Below are 19,550 nucleotides of genomic sequence, written 5' to 3' on the forward strand. Positions count from 1 at the left end.
GTGTGTGACATCCGGCTAGCTGGACTAAGGACAAGCGTCGATGTAAACTATTAATTTCAAGGTTAAAGTCAATCTGTGCCTCTGACATTGGGTTTTCACATATCATCTATTCCGGCATCAGAGCAGGCGGCAGCATATAGCTTCGGTCAAAAAGAGGACAACCCAAGAATGGTTAAAAGAGCACTGAGTTATTATCGATTGTCACCGAGGCTCCAGTTTCCTCCTACTGGCCCTGGGACCATCGCCCGAATTAGCAACAACTCCCTTGAATCAGCTACAACTTACAAAACGGAACTCCTTGCGCATTGCCTGACAGGTCAGTATTGTTGCATGATGATTGAAAATTAGTCAATATGCAATTACCTCGAATCAATAAGTCTTAATCCAATTTGATACGAAATTCATAATCAATTTGATGAACAAATGAGATTCTGGCTAATCTAGGTCTAATTAGTAACATGGTCTCTTCCCGATACCGCGGGACTGAAGACACACCTGTTTGTCCTACTATGGTCAACCCATGATAAAGACAATTACGAAAGCGTTGAGGTCGTTTTAAAGGAAGACTATGAGAAAAAACCAGGAGGGCCATATTAAGTCAAGTCTTAGTCACCGGTTCGTCTATCTTAGACTCCTATGAAGTCTATCTCATCATTCTGATCGTCTTTCCTACCAGGCGACAGGACGAGGCCAGTCTTTCTAGGATTGTAGTGACGAATGTTTTGTCACTGTGTCAAACTAGACCCAGTTCTCTGTGCAGCCCTGATCCTGCCCATATAGTTCCCTTTCTTGTTAGTCTTAAAATGAATCTTGCAATACGCAATCCAGACTGCAGACTAACTGCTGAACAAGTTATCAGCGCAATGGGCTTGAATTTTCTGTGGCATGAATAGTTAGAGCGACCTCAGCACAGGAGTCGGTCATCGGAAGAATGCGTCTCTAGTGAGTAAGAGAAGAGCCAAATTGGTAAAGGGGCTAGTTTCTATAGCTTAGCACCTTAATCCGCCATCGAACGTTGACATGACGCAAATTACATTGCAGGCCTGAACTTCTAAGGTGATGTTACGAGATAACAGAGACAAGCGGCGGCGGCTGTGATCAGATTCATCAAGCTTAGTAGTCAGTGGCCACGATTCTTCTCACTGATGACTGGTGTATTATTGATAAAGGGGATACAACGCTAGTCATATATTGGAGTAGATCTTGATTTCTCTAAGTGTAGACCGACTTAAAGCCCCTCCCTGGAGCTCATGTTGGAGGGGCGTCAATCCTGAACCTCTTGGTCTTGTATATACTCCCTTTAAATGTAGGCAGATGAAAAACCTTGGTGGTCATGATGATTTTTGTCGGGATTCTTATACTTTGTAAGGCGTAGCGGAAAGGAAAGCGCCGACAGCCGCCAGGCCAATGACCCATCGCCACGGAACCTCATAATGTATACGAGTCGCCAATTCAGCTTGTCCTTGATGATGTGCTCCTTAGCATCATTAATAGGAAAAGTGTTTCGCTTATCGGGATTAGGGCAGCGAGTTGAGATGTGATTAAATCAGTTCTAATCCAAATCAACTTCTGATCGCATGCTCTTATCGATCGATCAGAACCCGATCAGGGCAATCTCGTCTCCTTGATGTAATCAATCATTACCGAGGCTGGGACCAGGTTGTTACGCAAGGCTGGGAAATTGGAATATAAAGGTATAAAGCTGACAATAGGATGTACGGATGTTCATAGGTTGTCGGAGATAAAGGGGCAACCCCACATTGGATATAAGCATCAGCTGTGGAATACAAAGGCGGTAAGTCGAACTTTTCTACCAATCTCCAAATCTTCAAAATAGTTTTAACTTTTCAAATACAAATGTCATCAGTCATGATGTTCCTCTGTCTTAAGGGTACAAATTGCAATGACCTTCAATTATAAACGTAAGCATGTGCTTGTATCATTTGGACCTTCCAATTCGTTCTCGCGAGAGTCTGGATCTCTCGGCGGGTAAATGTTCTGTTTACCTTGAAAAAGAGAATACGTGCTTAGAAATACTAGGAGAGGAAAAGACGACACAAAAGAAACAGACAAAAGACAAACATACATCTCTTTATTTTTATCCCATTAGGACCTCTTCAATAGTGCAACAGAAGGGTCTTGTCTGTTGTGGAAAGGTAAAGCGATACTTTTACTCCAGGCCTTACATTTACTTTCTGTGTAGATACTAAGAAGATTCTTTTTCAATAACGTCCTTAGTCAACTGTGCGGGTTAAACATAATGTTTATAACAGTTATAAATCATGAATGATATAACATTATATTGTATTGCCATACCAATTAAAGTGCCGGTTGCTATTTGAAGGCGTAGTACACTATCACAGCCAATCTTTCGAGCTTCCGTTGAACTGTTAAATTTAGCTGAGCAATTCATCAGTCATGTAACCCGCATTAGACATCTGAACACCTCTAAGGATTCATATGTCTGGGTCACCGATAAGGTCAGTTCTGGTCATCCGGTTTTGGATATCGATTCCTTTGAGAATTGTTGAGGTGATAACTTGATGACCATGACCTTTGGCCTCGTCGACCTCCTAAAGGCAATCTGTGGGTCAAACGACTATAACAACGTGTGAGTGAAGTCTTGTGACAAGGGGTCAATAACCTGAGAGGAGTATTGGGACAGCTGAGACCACCAGGCTTTTACTTACGAATCTCTGGATCCAGAATTAATCATGATGGAATCTACTCCTACTACAGTATATTGCCAAGGAATACAACCATTAAAACTTCTGTGAGAATCATTCATTATCGGGTGTTCGCCTTATTACAATGAGTATGAGATAATGGTGGTCAGCGGGGCACTTTTCGCTACGTGGATGTTTTTGTCATCTGGTAATGAGCTGCTGTTGAAAGCCGTCATAACAACCTTGTCTTCATTTCTATGAAGCGCCTGTGGTTATATGTCCCAATGAATGATATCATGGTCATTGCTCGTAATACTACATGAAGAAAGAGAACCAAAATATACTCAATCGGTATTCGAGAACATCTTCCTTAAATTCAATGAATTTACCAGTTGAATGGTTTCTTGCTGTAGCCGATTTCTCATCTCTTCTCTTCATTCTTCGCAGAACTTTAACTCTCCACAACCAAAATGGTCACCACAGATGTCTCCGGGACAGACGTCACGGGCACTGACGTCACGACAGACGCCTCTTGGTCGTCAGACAACTACACCTCGCCATATCTGGATAACATTACGACCGAGGCCCCTTGGTACATCTTCGGCGACCTCAAGATCCATCCGCACTGGTGGCAGTATGACATGACCCAGATACCAGACTACCACTTCTATATTATTGGCATTTATATTGGAATCGTCGGATTAATAGGAACAGTTGGCAATTCCGTGGTTATTTATACGTTTTTTAAGTAAGTAGCGTCAAGGGCCTTTTTGGTAATATTAATGGTCCCAGTGAGTGAGACTTCCAGTGACGATAGTCCACTGGTTAAAGGGTCTCGAGGGACATCTAATTGGCTTTTGCTCAATGTATCCACGGGCAGACTGTTGAAACACTATAAGAAGAAGAAATAACGAAATACTTCAAACGTTTTTACTGTTACTGAATTGATCAAACGAACAAAAAAGTAATTTATATTCGGAGTGTTCAGGATTTTAAGAAGATTAGGGTGCGGTATAGCATGGTATGCTTGTACGACGCACTTGTCCACAGTTCAAACAGTATGAGCAGAATTCCACCTGTAAATAGAGGTCTGTATCCTCTGTGTAAAGGGTTCTCGTTCTTTCATCATTACAGAACAAAATCCATCCAAACTCCGCCCAACATGTTGATTGTTAATCTCTCTGCGTCCGATCTGATCTTCTCCGCTGTCAACGGATTCCCCTTGTTTACTATAGCAAGTTTCAACAGGATATGGACGTGGGGCATGAAAAGTAAGTCGAATACCATCTCAGTCTCTACATCATCTCCAATAGCTATTCACTTACATACCGGCAGCTCGCCATCGGCCCACCGCAAAAGCTGTAAATCTGTCTGCCGCATCGGTCATGAAAGTCATAAACCCAGTGGTTAAACGAGCCAAGCCAATAAAATGGTGCTAATGGTTCTGTATTCAGCAAGCCAAACTGTTTGGTTGGAAAGGGTATAAGTCCTTTTTCACCACCATCGTTGTGCTTAACTCCCTAGGAATTAGAAATCAACTATCTGTGTAAACAGGTGCTGCGCTCTGATATTGCCACACCATGGCTTCAAAAGGTACGAATGGTCACAGTATTTAATGCCAAGCGTTGTTCACACAAGATGTGTACAGTCATATGTCACCCCACCTCAGCCACACCAACATTCATAGTTAGTATACGTGGGCTGTCAACCGAGACTGGTCATTTCCTGCGGATGACACCTGTATCCAAACACCTTTTTGTCTCGCATCCTGATCATAGGTCCATTTATCGATGATTAGATAATGTATCGATCAATCAGTTACCCCGATATGCGTGTTAAGGGTTGGCTATAGATACCACCATTTTTGCTATAACCTGAAATCCAAAATCAATTAGAACTCCTTCACAATGAAGTGAATGCCCATTTGAACCTGGGAGGCTGTTCTCAAAAAAAAGAACTGACTCCCACCCTTGAAATTGCCATTTACTCTGTTTTAAACGAGATCTAATTGCTTCTAGTCAAAATGGTAGTACCTATAGCCAACCCTTAAAAGGTCTTATAACTAGCTACTGTCATGTGACTGTGGGGACTGTCACCGTTTTTCTCCATACAAGATTAGTAAAATATGTCATTTTACCTTCTCTGTTCAGCCTGTGAAGTGTATGGTGCGATCGGCGGTATCTTCGGCCTGATGTCCATCAACACGAACGCCATGATCGCCCTGGACCGATACCTGGTCATCGCGCAGCCATTCGAGGCGCTCAAGAGGATGACCAAGAACCGTGCGTTCATTCTCATCGTGTTGGTGTGGTTCTGGTCTTTCATTATCAGCCTTATGCCTTTGGCTGGATTTGGTGCTTACATCCCGGAAGGCTTTCAAACCTCCTGTACATTCGACTACTTGACTCAAACACCTAGCAACTACGCCTTTAACATCGGCTTGTATGTTTTCGGTTTCTTAATTCCTGTTTTAATCATATTTTGGTCTTATTACAAAATCGTCCGCGCCGTTATGATTCACGAAGATGAAATGGCAAGAATGGCTCAGAAACTTGGCGCCAAGGACATGCGCCAAGGGTCCGACAGGCGGTCTGATATCAAGACCGCCAAGGTGTCTGCAACCTTGGTCCTACTCTATCTGATGTCCTGGGGTCCATACTCCATCGTCTCCCTGGCAGCGTTGCTAGGATACAGGAGCTTTCTTAACCCCTACATGTCTGAGATCCCCGTGATATTCGCCAAGACGAGTGCCATCTATAATCCAATAGTGTACGCAGTCAGCCACCCCAAATTCCGTTTAGCTATGTCCAAGCAAGTACCCTGGTTGTTCATTTGTTGCAAACCACCACCTTCTCGTGGCCTCAGCAAATCTGGAAGTATGGTGAGCGAGCGCAGTACTTCTAGTATTATGGAACACGGTAGTGTAAGGAAGACAAAGAATGTATCTACTATTGAAGGTGGTCCATCAGCTGCGGTGAGCACGACGACGTTAGCGAGCAATCTCGGTGAAACGGAAATGAAGGATATCAACTTAAGCAAGGCTGACACGCCGGATGAGGAAACAACGAGTAAGTTTTGATCGTCCAATTTGGCAATATCTTGTAGTGTTCGTCGACTGTTTGGTGAGCAGTTAGAGGAGCATTATAGGCAGGAGCTACGATCTCGAAACTCGAATGTCGAGCTGAAGGAATTGGGATTGCTCTCACTCAGAAGTGATGAAATATTCCTCATACAAGCGTGGACAGTGCCGATGCATGTTCTGCCAAATAGAGTATAGAGACACATTTCGGTGACTTCGTAAAACATAATCTGGTCCACGTGACTTTTGCCTATAGCCTCCTTTTAACTGAAATCATGATATTTGGTTTTTATTCCTAAACTGGATTTAATTGCCTATAACAAGCTAATGACTATCATCATAAAACAAGGAATTTGTCATAGTCTGTAACAAGAGGAAATCACGTTATTTCCTCCTGTCAGTGATGATGAGAGGGATGCCATCGGTTGGTAACATCGCAATAGCACTCAGTTAAACAGGAAAACCAATGTCATTTGGTGATTTGTGATTCCACCACATTCGCTGTCATATTTCTTTTCATTGTTGTTCAGGTTATGACTCTTCGGAAATATCATACTTTTTATTGTTTCCATCAGCTTATCAACTATATAGGACCATTATTTTTTCGGTATAACAACCACTATCATAGTCTTTAGGTGATGGCTGATCAGAACCTGGAGATCCGTATATGGCTTCGTTAGTGTACGCTTCACTGTACACCAAAACTGAACCAACAAAAGTTTTGCCTTGCGATGTCTCATGCCCTGCGACATGGCAAAGCGGATGGTTTTGTTTGTTCAGTTTGGGTGCAGTGAAGCACTGGCATAGAATAAAGCCATGATGGGTGTGTTCTCGCAATCGCACTCAGTGGAAACCTAGCCTTCGTGTAAACCTTCTCTGAGTGAGGACTACTTGTCATGCCGGCATTTTTGGAATGGAAATGCATGAAGAGCGATTCAATCGCTTTTACTGCCATCGTGATAGTTTGGTCTTGCACATTATCACCACTTTGTACACAATTGTGATTGAATTTGTGTTCGTGATTTTGCAAGTTTTGTTATAATTAGGCTCATGCCGGTTTTGCACGCCTTGATAAGAATAGCTTCGAACGAAGAAATACGAAGTATAAATAAATGTATTTTAGCGACGATTTGCTTTTCAAAATTGTCTTACTTTCCAATCACAATCGTCGTGTGGTGTTGTCATGGCTACGTCGCAGGTCGCAGCGATAGAAATCGCTTGTGGTATCGTCGATCGTCGACAAGAAAAAAAGGGATTTGCATACATGTAGCTCATAATTCGTTATTCGTTGTTCTTTTTAATGTTAGTGGCGGAATTTTCCTAATGCTTGCTATGGAAACTATATACAGGTGGACATCTCATTTGATCTCAAAGTTACCAGACTCTTCCTTTAATACGCCATAAACGAATAACTGCTTCCCCTCTGGGCCTTTCTCTTTTCGATTTGTTTCGAGACAAAGATGACCCTCACACTTCCGTAATTTGCTCGGGTGACAGCCGAGTACAGAGTATGATGTACGCGACGTCTGATTGGGCAATTATGAAACAGTTGCGAAGGGAGTGAACGGGATCTGCTGGAATTTCATTGACGATCATATTTACGCGTCACGATCCAAATCCATCATCGTCATCGTTATCTCACATCATCTTCTTCTTCATCGCCATCATCACCTTCATCGTCATCATTATCATCATTTTCTTCATCGTCGTCCTCGTCACCGTCACACGTCATCGTCATCGTCATCATCATCATCGTCCACGTCCTCGTCACCGCCACACGTCATCGTCATCATCTTCACCATCATCGTCGTCAGCGTCATGATCATGATCATCACCATCACCATCATCATCACCATCGTCATCATCATCATCTTTGTTCTCACCACCACCGCCATCCCCATAGATAGTTCCCTCTTTATTATTATTGAAATTGACTTTTGAATTCCTTCCTCGTGACTCAAACAAACTCGCAGGTGTTTTCTGGGCTGACGTTCCTGTATCGAACACGTCACCAGAAGTAATCGTATCCCGCTGTTATGCCTTCGTTAAATCAGATATCTTTATATCGCACAAAATGTTATTTTGCTGTTGGTAACCGGGTAAATTAAAAAGGAGCTGATATTCCTCTGACTTAACTTCAAAGAAATGCGGATTTCAACATTCAAAACATCTCATGTTAAAAATGCGTCTACGTCTGTAAAATGAGTATCCGGTAGTTGTCATGTTACTCGTGTTACATGTAGGTTATCTGCTGAAGCTGCAAGAAGCCTCATGCGTCGGTGTATATAAAAGATTTCGATACAGTTGGCCGGGCCGTGCTTCGACGGATTATGCAAGTTACTTTCTTGCGATCCATCGACGGATGAAGCGATTAAGCGCAACAAGTTTAAAATAATTTTGTATATATGTATTATACTAATTATGTTTTTGACCACATGTATAAGTATGTTTAATCCGTGTTCATTAATATACATGTACCTTGTTGAAGTCTTTTCTTTCTTGAATGTTTGGTTTTACAATGTATCGCGTATAACGATGTTGGCTGCTTTGAGAGTTTCGTTTACCGTTAAGGGTTTGCAAATGGATTAGCCAATCTTTATACAATCATGGAGGTATTATTAATAATACCTCCATGATACAATGTACCTCATTTTATCCTTTTTTCTTAAAAACAAAACTGTCTGGTTTTAACGCATATTTTGTATCTTAGTTTTTAAGAGGTAGGCCTGCATGTAGTCGTTTCTAAAACGCTATATTACATATTTGTCGTTTCGATAAATGAGAGTTCAAATCAAACTGAAAGTGCGTTAGAAACCTCACTTCACCCTTTTATATTTGGAGAGGAACACTGTAGATAAAGAGACTTTAAAAAGCGTCATATTTCAAATGTGTTCAATAATTCTCAGGTTTGGCTTGTATAAACGATTTTCCTTGGAGAGAGTAGTGTCGCTGATTTCTGTTATCAGTAGCCTACCCTGACCATGCGGTTACCAGCGAGGTCATATTGGGAACTGAGAACCGAGTGAAATCGATCAAATATATTATTTATTACTAGCAGGCTGGGCTTGCAAAATAGACATATGTGTGTCACTTATAATTTTACCGGCTTTTATGTCGTTTAGGAGTACTCACGCTCAGCACGCGTCTGGGTCTTTGTGCATATTTGTACATATTGCAGTGTACACTGTATCAGCATGTGCATCAGCAGTGAGTTCTGTTAATCTTACATGCATTTCACTCAATAAATGTAGTTTCACAAGTATTGAAATGAAATAAATGGCCCTAGGTCATTGACGCTGAAAGGGTGGATGTCGTCCTGGGTGCCGACAAATGGTACCCAGGTTCGAGATCGACTGGACTGGGTGCTGTTTGTCTTGTGTAATGGCACCCAGGGTGCTTATTGTCCAGTCGATCTCGAACTTGGGTACCATTTGTCGGCACCCAGGACGACATCCACCCTTTCAGCGTCATTAGCGGAAGGTAACAATTGCACTGAGGGAGGGTATTTCAAACGCTGACAAACGCTCAAGAGAGAGGGAGAGAGTAGGTGGCAACGAAGGTTAAATTTCGGCATTTGACCTTAATTTATTCAGTAAGTCATAGGATGATGATGCAGCAGGTCTGCGGTTCATACCGTACAATATATTTAACAGAATGATGTAACTGCATAAACAGGCACACTTGAGCAGAGGAGGTTTGCAGTGAGTGTGAATGCGACTATGCAAGCGACAGTGCTTTGTTATTTACGCCCTATATATATGCACCGAAAACAATGAAACATTGCATGCGTCATGAAATACATGCGTAGGCCTATAATCGCGTCAGGTCGCATTCATTCAATGTAAACCAACTCTTCTAAGCTCCCAAGCTGGCAGATAATAGTGTGTACACGATGTATCACAAGCACACCCAACATCCTTCTTGTGATTGTGTGATTGAATGTCAGAAGTCGCACATGATAAGGACCTTGCGTGAATTGGATATATCTATGTAGATAAAAGCCAAGATGCTGGTTTATGCGTGGTTTCAGAACACTTCGGTGGTACAGTGTTAGCAAGGCGGTATATAACTGAATTATTTGCACCTGATTTTGTGCTAAGCAAATGTGTTAAATCACAATGTACATGTATTCTTCGCTCAATACAAGAACAATAAATGTTATTTAACTACAACTTCGCTATACATGTATTTTCATTGCTGGAGTACTTGGATGATTGCGCCAAACAGCTTGACTCCTTCTCGAGATAACATTCATAACTGTAATGTATGGTTCAGTCGTCGTTACATCTACAGCATCTCAATGAATTTCCACACAGAAGATATTTTGTGGACATTTACTCAGGTGCTCGTCAGTTCGATCAAGTTGAAATAGTACCTCCATGGTTCGACCTATCTACCAGATGTGCAATTATTCGTAAATGTGTCAGTTCACGGTGCATAATCTTGACAGTGGGAGTTGACTTAAGCGCAAAGCAAAATGTGTTGATCATGATAGACGACATCTTGACCCTTAACGAACTGACTTTGCTCAGCTTCCAGGCAACGCGGGGCGGAGGCTACGGAGGCAATATACCGCTGGAAGTTCACTGGCAGTATTTGGAGAGACGATATAGTATCAACGGCCGGGTATCCGGCTACCGCGATGATGCAGGCCCTCTTTTACAGGAAACTTCTCAACAATATTCGGCCAGGTCCGACTCCGCCTAAACCCATCAGACGAGAGAAAAAAAGTAGTCCAGGTTGTAGGTCGTTCATAAAAAAGTCGGAAGACGGTGAGAGGTTATTGCTCGTAAAAAAGGAACTCGATATTGTTGATGAAATGCAAAGCAAAATGCCATCAAAAACTGTATTCTTTATTACTCTGCAGCCAATTTAGTGGTCTCCGAAGTCGTCCAATCGAGATGATGTATCGCTTTGCTGTTTATTCCAGCACCAGAAATATAAATATCGGAAAAGCGCTGGCAAGAAAACGAGAAACGCTCACTTTTTGCTTTTATAGATGAGTTTGCATTCCGCAAGGTCATTTGCGCTAGTGAATAATGTGGTTCTCGAAATTTTCAGAATCCCTCTCATCCGTATTGAGTTTTTTTTATCATGCTAACATCGCGGAACCCAATTTCCAGTCAGTGATAGAGATTACTCGAGGTTGCTATAACTAGAAACTTCCGAATAGTCTGGTAATGCCAAATGAGCAGGACAGAACCGATACAAAGTATGACCTTCGTAGATGAATATCCTATTTACCATGACGGAACAGAGAGATCCGCGTCAAATGCTCGGGTACTTGGAAAATGTCAAAATGGTGCCGTGGTGCCGTAACTATTTTTTCCCTCTACACGTGTCCGAGCACCGTCCTCGTATCATACTGACGTCATCAATGGCAATGTCCGACTTGCTGCCGTTACCAATGATGGCGCGGATGATCACCTGAAAAACAGTTTGGTCTAACCTAAAGTCGAATTGTTAAATCAGAAGATTAATTTTGCATCATCAGTGTAGCCATTAGAACGAGTCAATTGTTGTAGTTGGATCATTCAAAGCAGCACCTTGGAACAATACTAACAACCATATCTATACACTAATCACTCTACATTATGTAGTGTCAGAGGATTGGAAAACGCCCTCATACCAGTTTCTACCCCCCTTAAACTACATCCGTGCTCCACCCAAGCAATGTCACTTTGTGGCACCAGGGCTCACCGGCCCGTTTGACTGACTGACTTAGGACTTGACAGTTTTGGAAGAGCCGGCATTTTGACGATGAACATGACCTTGCTTGGGTATCTCACCTGAAAGACACTGTCTGACTCTATAGTGACTTTCTTGACTTTCCACCGCTGTCCCTGATTACCAGACACTTTCACAAGTTGTGTGGCGGTCTCGGTACCCATCGGACGATACAAAATAACGAGTGAGCCCATGTGGCGGCCGAACATGTGGTAGTATATGGTCAAACACCAGCCGCGGTTGCTGCGGTGAACCTCTGGTGACAATAGATCATATCGGGTGTTCCTCTTGATGAAGGATGCCTCCGCATACAAGTAATAACCTGTCAACGTAAACAGGAAGAATTACATGTCATATTCTAATATGCATGGAATAAGCAAGAGTCATTAAGAAAGCATCAAGTACAGAATAATAGGAAATAATTATACAACATAGGGAACACGTCAGACGAAACGTGTCTGCTGCACTACACATGTACAATGTACTTCTGTCTTCGACAACGCAGACCGACGAGAACCTATCGATCTTCGACCATGCAAATTGACGAACCAACTGCTCTTGGATCTTATGCATATCCTAGAGACAGCGATCGGGAAATTATCCCCATCATCTAAATTTTCATTAAAAAAAGACGAAATGTGTTTTATTATCGGCTTCATGCAATCATGATTTATCTACCATTGCGGCAAAGATGGTTCAATTTGCTTCATAGGATAACTGATATTTATGGAGTTAGAACATGATCCACACGGAGTAGCCTACACTGTGGGTGAAAAAGAGGCCCTTTAGAATTTAGATGACACAAATCATTTACACCAGTTTTGCTTGTTAGAAGCACAAACTGTGAAATATTCTGTGTGATCGAAGTACACGTATAAGGCGATTATGGTTGAATTTCTGAATCTGGTCTGAACCTATGCCCACATTCCGTGTGGGTGTTTAACGGCGTAAATGGTTTACTTGGCAAATGTATCATTGTTCCAAAGAAATCTGACAGTACCTCCTGCGCTTTTCGTTCAGAATAGATGCAACTATCTTATTCAATTGTCGACGCAGAAACATTGAATACGAATGCCTGAAGGTGTTTACAGTTATTAATACTATATTTTGCAATTGGTGCTTAGAGCTCAATAACACAAGGAAAATGTACTTGAATATGAAGTTTACGTGTTGATCAGAAACAGAGAGAAAGATATATATATAAAACACCATTTTTCGGAGAGCGACATAAAAATTCTTGAGACTAGCTCTCGACAATACCGTATCTTCGATCAAGCCAGCTAGTCTCAAGAAAGAATTGATGATGTTGATCTACAAAAAACGGTGTCATACTTTCTTTCTGATAACAAAATATGTGACCCGTAAGAAAGCGTTGGAAGCTACTGCTGTCACCGTCACTTACCGTCGCCGCTGCGATCGCTCGGAGGGCCAGTTTTACTCGTGCCAGTACTGCCTCGGTTTCTGGTCCATTTGTGGGTCGCTCCTTGTGGAATGCTCCACCCACAAATGCCAGAGTCAAAGTCGCAATCAAACCCTTTTACAACTAAAATGGAAAGGAAGGGGTTTTGCATTTGGCCTCTACTGCTATCAAATTGGTTGGAAAGTATTCACCGCATATAGTCAAGTCTTTGGACTGGAGTATACAGGTTCGACACCTCCTTCGACATTATAAGCGATAGAACAAATATGGGGTCACTTCGTAGTAAACCACACGCTAACGATCAAACTATTGTGATATTTTGAGTATTTATGTTTCAATCGACAACGTCATTCCAACTATTCTCTTTAGCCATCACCATGAATTAACAAAAGAGTGAAGGACAAACTGTTGTGCCAACCTGCTTCTGATTGCGGCGAGAATGGCGTGATGAAGGAGCAGGAACCGTCATAAACCATGATGTCATCAATGGCGACCACGCCGCGGCCAGCAACTCTCGAGACGAATCGAAGCTATAGGAATGTACAGAATCCCCTTTTAAGGTTCCATAGTATATAAATACATATAAGCCCTTATCAGACAGTTACCAGGTTACTGGATGAAGGTGGTGGTCGCGCCTCGACCAAGGGCAGCATTCAGAAACTATTCGGTCTATTGTCGAAGCCCGCTCGCAACTAGGCCTAAATTCCCAATGTTCAACTGTCCTATCAAAGGGTTATCACGGCAACTCTTGATGACAACGACCCCCATGGTACAGCTGTCATGAGGGTTCGATAGGCCTAAAGCGGCAAAGGTAAATACAAATGTAAGCCTAAACTTTGTGACTTCCTCTTTGAGCATCATACTGACCCTGTACGTCGAGTTCACATCTACTTCAAAGTTAGCATGTTTCCATTTCTTCAGCTCTTTCGTCTCCAGTTTGAACAGACCAGCTTGATAGTAGGCGCTTGCCTTACTGGCGCTGATCTGTTGGATATCGAGACCGAGGGAGCTGCTCGTTGAATCCAAATAGTAGTAGAAGCAGATGCAGTGAACATGGCTGCTCGAAGCCTGGAAGAGAAATCGTGATAGTGCGATATCTAATCCCACATTTTCTCCACTCTTAACGAGCTACTACAGGGCCACCATCAACAGACGATTGACCAATGTCTTCCTTCCCCTTCCCCTTCCCCTTCCAAACGTTCTTGGTTTCTTTCCACCAGATCCGCTCCCTACTCTGATTTACGAATGCAAATTAACCCACAATAGAGCCTTTTGATTGGGTCGTTTCTCAGGGATGCAGATTTCGGTGCTTTTGATTGGACGTATTCTTTCCACCGGGGCTCCTTCTCCATACATGGCCCCCTATCATTTTTCATACAATTCAGGTAACACTGCATTAAAGTTTACTGGCAGTAATGGTAGGTATCATGAGGTATGGAAGCCGACAGTTCTCCATTCCATACTTGTCTTTTATCAAGGATGGTCTCCTCGTATTACAAATTGTATTCAATTCCACCGCGACTTCAGTCACTGTTATTAGTGATAATGGAACCTTTTTGGGCGGAAAGCCCGAGGTATAATCAAGGAAGCACTTGAAGCGCGTTTCATGAGACATTTACTTAGTGTGGTCTAGATGTTGGTCGATACGTCCTAGAGTACAGGCGACGACGAGATTAAAAAATGGCCTGGTCTTCGGAATGCCAATTCTGTACGAGAAGCCATATGAAACATACGAGCCTATGATGTATTCCAGCCATCAATAAGGCCGGCGGACCATTCTCCGTGAGGGGAATGTATACATTTTATCGGACCGGGCTAATGAACTCGTTCTTGCTTGATTACCCCAAAGGATATGGAAGAAATAATTCTATTTGCTCGTTCATCAAGACCTTCCTGATCGACAGATGATTATCTTATGACGTTGTCATCTTCGTTTAGTCTTCAGATACGGTACACCGCAAAATTTCACGCCTATTTATTTGGCTATTCGCGAAAACTTCTAAAAAGAGGTTAAATTTTTGCGATTTTTCTTTTGGCGGATAAGTATTTGTTCAGTGAGATAGAATGTGTAGCATGCATGTCGTCTTTATATAAGCGCCATCAAAACACATGACCAAGCTCCCATCTCTTTATCACTGATCAAAACCCAGCTTACCTTGATTTCGGCAGTCTCTAACTGTCCGTTCCCTCGTGATACAGCATAACGACCTGGAAGGGTCATAAACGGATAAGTAACTGACCACATCCTTCGCTTGATTAGATTGGTGATCATGTCGTAATCGTAAAGATGACATTAACACTGAGTGCGATCATCAGCATTGCCACGCCTATCACACCACCTCATCAGGACAGATGGTTTCAGCTGTGAGTACAGTAGCGGTACAGCTGACGCATCAACAAAAACTGCCTTGATTTTAACGAACGGCGTAGGCCTTTAAGGTCAAATGACAAGATTGAAAAGTATAATCAGAGAAGGATTTTGCAAGACAAGATATAGAGTTGCTATGACATCCATATAATGCCTCTTGTTGTATATGTTTTGCCGCGTACTCACCGACTTTGTCACAGCCCAGCGGCTTGATGTAATGAGTCGTACAATAGGCATCAAGGACAACTTTATCAGCAAAAGATTCAAAGTGTTCGTAACACTTCCTCAAATCAATAGCGTAGGTTGCTGCGGCACATCTGGGGTTCTCTTCGCATAGCTTAGAGCATATATCGCCACTGCTGACACCAAGAATTGTTACCTCCTTGTAAGGGTTTATCGCCTGGAAGGCTTGAGGCAGCTCGTCCATACATCCACGCTTCCCTAAATGGAGATACAGAGAATGATGGTTACCCTTGAAAAATAAGTGATCACCACAGGTTATTCTTTGAATGAGATTTCGTTTTTCGCTTCGTTTTTCGAAGAGTGGTGACGCTCTTTGAAAAGTTCATGAACATGCATCCAATCTTCGCTTGCAACATAAACGCTAGTTACCTGTGTACATTTAAGGCATCCCAATTTGTAAGTGACCGTAATGACTGAAAATGATATAGTTACAAGAGTTACAGCGTGTTGCCCCGTACTCACTTCCACAGTGAACCCGATGGCAGGGAAGAGTATCATCACTGGCCGGAGGAGACACCACAGACCACCTTTGACTTGTGACTGAACAGTCGTCAGAGTTGAAGTCACAGCTGAAGGCAGTGGCCGCATCGCCGGTTATACCTCCTAAAACACATCATGTGATACGTCAGTATTTCTCACAATTTTAAGGTTTCGCAAACTGGAGGCCCCGCTGGGGGCATTACAGAGCTGAAGCATGCTGGGTTGCTCACCGAAGCAACAGAATAAAACCAAAGGTCGAGGTGTGCCACGCTTATATGACTCAAAAAGGTGAACCAAAAGTAGAGAGCTTTTTACACCATATTGATCCAGACCCGGCCAGATCACATTGGCGAGTGTTTACACGGTGGATCCTAATCGGTTTGCTCCCATGTAAACGGCCCTTTTGGGAAAGTGTTGGCGTGTACAACGGTCATCATGTTCAGTCGTCAGCCATCATCACTTCAAAGACGAATGGCTTTCTTGCTCTGTAAGGAAGAGAAAGGGAGATACAAGGACAACCCTCAATCTGAAGACAGCCGTTACTGCTGTTCTACCCCAACCTTCGAGGTCCCCGCGCCTTACCAGTACTGTTATCCCCATCGACATCACCGAGCACCACCTTTCCCATCCCCGACGCGTAGAACGATTGGTGTGGGCTCCTCATCAACGCAGAGCAAGGCGCGATCATGACGTCATCAATAGCAATGTCACTACTGCCTTTTCTGTTTGTCACTCCTTCGAAGATCACCTAGAACGAAACAAGGAAGCACACACATTTCCACCAATTCTACTAACCCTCAAATACTTTTAATTGATGTATTTTGTGACAACATTGGCATTCTTTCCGGTAACACGATCACTTTGCTTAGCTTGAGAGGGACCATCAGCAGATCAGGGTGGGTTCGGTCTACTCACTGCATCCTTATCAATATGATAAATAGTAAACTCACAAACTTCGTGTCGGGCGAAACATTGACATTTTCCTCCAACCAGTTGTCACCTTGGTTACCATAATGCCATGCTGCTAAAGCCTTGACGCCAGGAGAAGTATAACTGACAGTCTTGACCACGAGGTTACCCATCCGAAAGCCGGACATGTAATAGTAATACCTGAAATTTACCATTATGTGGTATTAAAAACCATTGGTATGTACTTGCACTTCGTAGTTAACAGTCCGATAATAAACCAAACTTGGCTATAATCAGGAATTTCAGTATGATGACGTCACAAGCAAGACAGCCAATAAGACATCAGTATAGATTCTTGTCAAAAGACTACCGAACTTTAAGGAGTCAGTGCTTTCGACCAGCGGGGTTTCCATCGAGCTACACCGTACACACGGCGGCGAATAATGGCTTTACAAAGGGCCCCTTACCATTAAGATTCACTATAAAATGAGGTATATAGGTGCTGCTTATTTTACTTCAAGGTTGCTATCAGTTCCTATCACAAGACTATTATATGCTGACGTAGCATACCTCAAGCAAAGTGTCTCGTTGGATGGAAGCGACAGCGCCGGCGATTTCAAGATAGCCTTTCTCCTTCTGGCGACTTTATGCGAGGACAGAAGCATGTATCGCCCTAAAATAGAACAATTAGTGCATTGCGAACTGCGATTAACACATTCTTTGCTTCCAAATTAGTTATTCACATGTCCCGAGTATTTCGAAAAACTCTGTCATGTCTAATAATCGAGAGGCATTGAAAGACGTCTGCCGTCCGAGAGCAAGAGCGAGAGAGGTAAAGACTTCAGTGCTTCATTGGTTTTACATGTCATTTCTTACTTCTTACTTCTTACACTGCATTATTTCCATGATTAAGATGTTATGTTAAAATGCTAATTCAATGGGTGTGCAGGATTGGCGCATACCGTGATTATCGAATCCTAAAGAGTGATCCTGAGGAGGCCCACTGTCCGGCCAAGAGTCCGCCTTGCCTTGCTTCCAAAGCCAGTCAGCGCTGTCCGTAGTCAGTTGTGTCCAGCCGCAAAGCTTCTCATCGAAATCACAGTAATGGCTTACCGATTCTAGAAGGAGAAGTTTATAGGAATGAAACCGTCATTCGTATTGTCAACATAAGTTTTCATCCAGAGTATTCTTTGAAACATCGCAGCTATGTCGGATTATCCGCACCAAACTTCGCCGGGAGGTCCAGGTCGATGCCAAATATGTCCATGAGGAGTTTAGTTTTACCATTTTTGTGCGATTAATTAAGGAATCAACAACTGGTTCAGTAGTGTAAACCCCGCAATGACCCCCATCCCACCCATTCCTTACCAAGGCAAGCGGGAAGCCTCCCCGACCATTCCGCTGACTTGGTACAGTGGCGATAATGACTTCCGACCAGCGATGTTCTGATATCTTGGTAGTTATTCTTACAGGAATACTCTATCTTTGCCCTTCCAACGTCAATGTTGTCGGCCACGAGGATTCCTCCCGCGGGAAGTGCAGGGTGGGCGCACTGCGTCTGATCTACAACGGATAATTAGTATATTATAACAAGATTGGAAAGTCAAAGCAGTTTTCGTCAGATTTGAAAATTCAAATTCACCCAACTCTTTGAACATAGATGATCCCACGCATTGCAAATCAAAAATGGTCTCCGGCAAATATGTAAAGGTTCCATCGTGTTTCCAGGGGCTTCGATTAATCCGATATGGGACATGTTTCATCGAAGCTCAGACTGATCACCGGGCAGAAAGAGGCGGCGGGATAAGACAGTCAAATGTCAGACAGATAAATCTCGCTACCCAAACTGGGAACAAGCCGGGGACCCATAAAGAGGTAAACGTCGCAGAGATATACGGTCGCCATCAAAATACTGTCTTTAAACAAAGCCAGACGAAACAACTTTCATCTGGATCGATAGGCCTGATCAACCGGTATTGGGGAAAACAACCGAAAACGTATCCTGGTAACAGGGTTTCTCACACGCACAGAGTAGGCCCTATTACAGATGAGGGCAGTCATGGCATGATCTGGCGCACTGGTCAACTTACTGCAATGGTAAACCGTGTTAATCTTCCTAACATCGAGCGCTGAGAGATCATCAATGTACCCGATGAAGGCGACAGGCTTCTTGGCAATGATGGTGGTACGACCATTTCCAAACATCGTGGAACGATAGTGCATGATGGAATTGTAGTCATACGGTCCGGTTGCATTGAACTTCTCAGATGATAATTTGTTGAAATTATAACGTTTTCCTGAAGGAAAACATGAAATGCTTCACCCATTTCATTTCAGTGATCTTAAAGTACAGATGGCTTTAAGGTTATTTGTTTCTTCAATGTCGGCATCGGCAGCTGTGGGGTTCCAAAGGGGCGGAATGAGGACTTCCCTGATGGTGATTTGAACGATGTTGGCACACGAAGGCTCGATATAAAAGCATGATAGTTTTAGCGGTCACCAAATAAGATTATGGCTAAGAACCAATGACCTCGACCATCAATCCTATTGTCCGCATAGTATCCAATAAGACAATGTAGATATAAGAAATGATACTGTTGAATCAACGACCACGTCTGCTGGGATCCAATTAGTGAGGGTTCCATGGACTTTTGCAGC

The 19,550-nt window shown here is 42.9% G+C and overlaps 2 protein-coding genes across 3 annotated transcripts; one reads left to right on the top strand and one right to left on the bottom strand.

Annotated features, from left to right (window-relative positions):
• The first annotated feature begins 1,734 nt into the window (after positions 1-1,734).
• LOC135495644 (rhodopsin-like) lies at positions 1,735-8,344 on the top strand. 2 transcript variants are annotated; one of them, XM_064784470.1, is made up of 4 exons: positions 1,735-1,795; positions 3,114-3,414; positions 3,801-3,937; positions 4,817-8,344. In XM_064784470.1, the coding sequence occupies exons 2-4, from the start codon at positions 3,137-3,139 to the stop codon at positions 5,743-5,745; spliced, it is 1,344 nt and encodes a 447-aa protein (XP_064640540.1). In that variant the 5' UTR covers positions 1,735-1,795; positions 3,114-3,136; the 3' UTR covers positions 5,746-8,344. The 2 variants fall into 2 exon arrangements, with proteins under 2 accessions (XP_064640540.1, XP_064640549.1); XM_064784479.1 differs by lacking the exon at positions 1,735-1,795 and adding an exon at positions 2,116-2,156.
• Positions 8,345-9,948: 1,604 nt separating this feature from the next.
• On the bottom strand, positions 9,949-19,139 carry LOC135495611 (MAM and LDL-receptor class A domain-containing protein 1-like). Its single transcript, XM_064784419.1, has 14 exons — positions 18,983-19,139; positions 18,261-18,455; positions 17,855-18,010; positions 17,463-17,565; positions 16,934-17,093; positions 16,566-16,731; positions 15,966-16,106; positions 15,447-15,701; positions 15,048-15,100; positions 13,760-13,960; positions 13,311-13,422; positions 12,875-13,015; positions 11,535-11,794; positions 9,949-11,172 (listed from the first exon to the last, which is right to left on the bottom strand). Exons 1-14 carry the CDS (start codon positions 19,113-19,115, stop codon positions 11,065-11,067), a joined length of 2,184 nt encoding a protein of 727 aa, XP_064640489.1. The 5' UTR covers positions 19,116-19,139; the 3' UTR covers positions 9,949-11,064.
• Between the last annotated feature and the right edge of the window lie 411 nt (positions 19,140-19,550).

This window comes from Lineus longissimus, chromosome 1, assembly GCF_910592395.1.
Source record: "Lineus longissimus chromosome 1, tnLinLong1.2, whole genome shotgun sequence".
In the NCBI taxonomy this organism is placed as follows: Eukaryota; Metazoa; Nemertea; class Pilidiophora; order Heteronemertea; family Lineidae; genus Lineus; species Lineus longissimus.